Source organism: Centropristis striata, chromosome 8 (assembly GCF_030273125.1).
Source record: "Centropristis striata isolate RG_2023a ecotype Rhode Island chromosome 8, C.striata_1.0, whole genome shotgun sequence".
In the NCBI taxonomy this organism is placed as follows: Eukaryota; Metazoa; Chordata; class Actinopteri; order Perciformes; family Serranidae; genus Centropristis; species Centropristis striata.
In genome coordinates, this window is record NC_081524.1 from 39,611,400 (window position 1) to 39,613,806 (window position 2,407).

At 42.8% G+C, this 2,407-nt stretch overlaps 1 protein-coding gene across 1 annotated transcript in view; it reads left to right on the forward strand.

The window, feature by feature from the left end:
* Positions 1-533: 533 nt before the first annotated feature.
* Positions 534-2,407, forward strand: part of fxyd5 (FXYD domain containing ion transport regulator 5) — a 9,829-nt gene continuing 7,955 nt past the window's right edge. The window contains exons 1-2 of the mRNA XM_059338748.1: positions 534-703; positions 2,031-2,076. Of these exons, the coding sequence (XP_059194731.1) occupies positions 647-703; positions 2,031-2,076 (103 nt within the window). The 5' untranslated portion in view covers positions 534-646. The remainder of the gene's footprint in view (positions 704-2,030; positions 2,077-2,407) is intronic.

Below are 2,407 nucleotides of genomic sequence, written 5' to 3' on the forward strand. Positions count from 1 at the left end.
TAAGTGTTTGTTTTTAAATATATTCAAGAAACTGAACTACTTCTTCAGATTCTTGATGAAAAAGAAATTAAACTAGAGGATATATATTCATTTGCAGCTACTCATTTCAAAACATCCTCAGAGTCTCTGTGTTCAAGGCAGGATATTTAAAACTCTTCATCAATAAAGGAAAGATATGAGTAAAAACTTCAATATGTACTGTTGTTTTTTTAGTATATCAACAGGCTCTCATTACAACAAGGTCATTCATTTCTTGTTTGTGAGACAGAAACATGGATGCAGATGACAGATGGACTTGTGGAGAGAGAGAAGATAAACACATGGGAAAAGACAGAAGGCTAGGCAGAGTGACAGATAGGCAAACACACACAGGTGTAATAAAAGACAGTATGGAAAACAGAAACAAAGTAGGAAGAGAAGCTGCCGGCTGAACTGCAGGCAGAAATCATAGCAGAGTGAGTGAGTGGAAGAACAAGAAGGAGGAGGCCATGTCATGAGACAGAGTGGGTGAGCGAGAGACTGAAAGACTGAAAGACTGAGCCACAGTTCAGACAATTGGAAGAGGAAGTGGTGTTGGTGAGTGCATGGGTGTGGTTGGTTAGCAGTTAGCCGCCAGCCTCAGTGACGGAGGAGAGAAGCTCGGAGGATGCTGCTGCTGTGGATGAATCTCTGGAGCCGGGCGCCTCGCAGGATGGATACTAAGGTGAGCATAATATCCTGGGAGGATGACTAAATATCAGAGGGCTGAGGGGTGTTTCTGGTGAGGCGCACTGAGAGGAGATTGATGGAGGATGACTGACAAACGGATGAACAGACAGACGGAGAGTGAGTGAGAGTGCTAGATGTGACAAACAGGCAGGCAGGTCAGGCCAGGGGAAGGCAGAGACGCTGTACCGCCCAGGGGAAACAGGCCTCATCTTGACATATGCTCTGGAGTGAAATGAAGATTGGCATGACCTGCTAATCTGAGCTGTCACAGCTCATGACGGCAGCGGACGCTCACCTGTCACGCCGCTCCGAGCCCCGAGGACGAGCTGCCACCACGATAGGTCAAAGATCGAGATTCATTTTGTGCTGCGGGTGGATTCAAACTGAGCCAGTGGCCTCGACTTCCCTCCGTCACTCTACCTGCTTGGCAGCTGTTGTTCTCTGTAGCTTTTAGCCTCCTTCACTTCTCCTATAGTGTTTTATTCCAAGCGAGGGGCGATGTTCCAATGTGAGGGGGAGGAGAGTGTATGTTTCTCCACTGATTCGGAGAATCCTGCTCACCAGTACAGGATTTCCATTATGTTAAAAGGGAGTTGTTTTGTGACACATCCTCCAATGTCGTTTTTTAATTGGTGACAGTAGCAAACTTACAGAAAGCGATGAAGTTTGATCAGCAGTGCCACAAAGTTCAACGCCGACACGTGTGGGAGGATTGCATACACACTGCGCGGCTTCGATCACTCATTTTTGACAAATGAATGTAAAAGAAAATGTGGTTATGATATGCCTTACAAAGTTTGACACACAAAATAAAGATCTGTTTTTTGTCAGGCCGCGTGAGGCGTGTGGGAGGTGTAGCCTGCGTGCTGAAGGAGGAAGGAGAAGTGGCCATGTGGTGCAACTTCCTGTCTGCTAGATTAGTACAAAATGTTTTAAAACGAATGCTCTCACGTCAGGTCTTTAATTTACCGTTGAGAGTTTGTTCCCCTTGAACTCATGGCTTGCTTCAACACTTCATAACCATGGCTAAAGACACACTAACAGGGTGTTTTTGTGTGATAATGGGCACATTTTGTCTGCTGGATGTTTTGTATCTGCAGCAGATCCAAGGTCTGCATTTATATGATATTTCATTTCTGAAGTCACCTGTAACATCTGAGTGGCTCTCAGTTACTTTATAGATCCTAAATAAAGTGGTTAGGGTCATTTAATAAGTGATGAAACTGCACATTCTGAAGTACAATTTTGTAAGACACCAGTCAAGATACTTTCTGCATCAATTCTTTGACCTCCTCTGCCAATAATGTTTTTGTTTCTTTCAGATTTATTTGACTTCATTGACCTTCTTCCTGTTTGTCACATTAAAAGGTGAGTCTTTAGTGAAGTGAGGTACTAGTGAGTCTATGCAACTTTTGCAGAACAGCAGCCACTTAGGTTGCAAATCACAACAACAGATTAATGCTATGCTAAAATGTAAACACTAAAATGTAGCTTTATGAATAGAATAGAATAGAATAGAATAGAATATATCTTTATTGTCTGTTCAACAGAGCAGAAATTTGTCTTTTGACACGGCTATAAAAATTCATGCAAAACACACAAAAATTACATGAAGTGAGATAAAACAACAACACTTCAGTAAAAACACTATTCTATAGTAGAATAGGCGAGCCTGGTCTCCTTAAAACAATGTTCATGT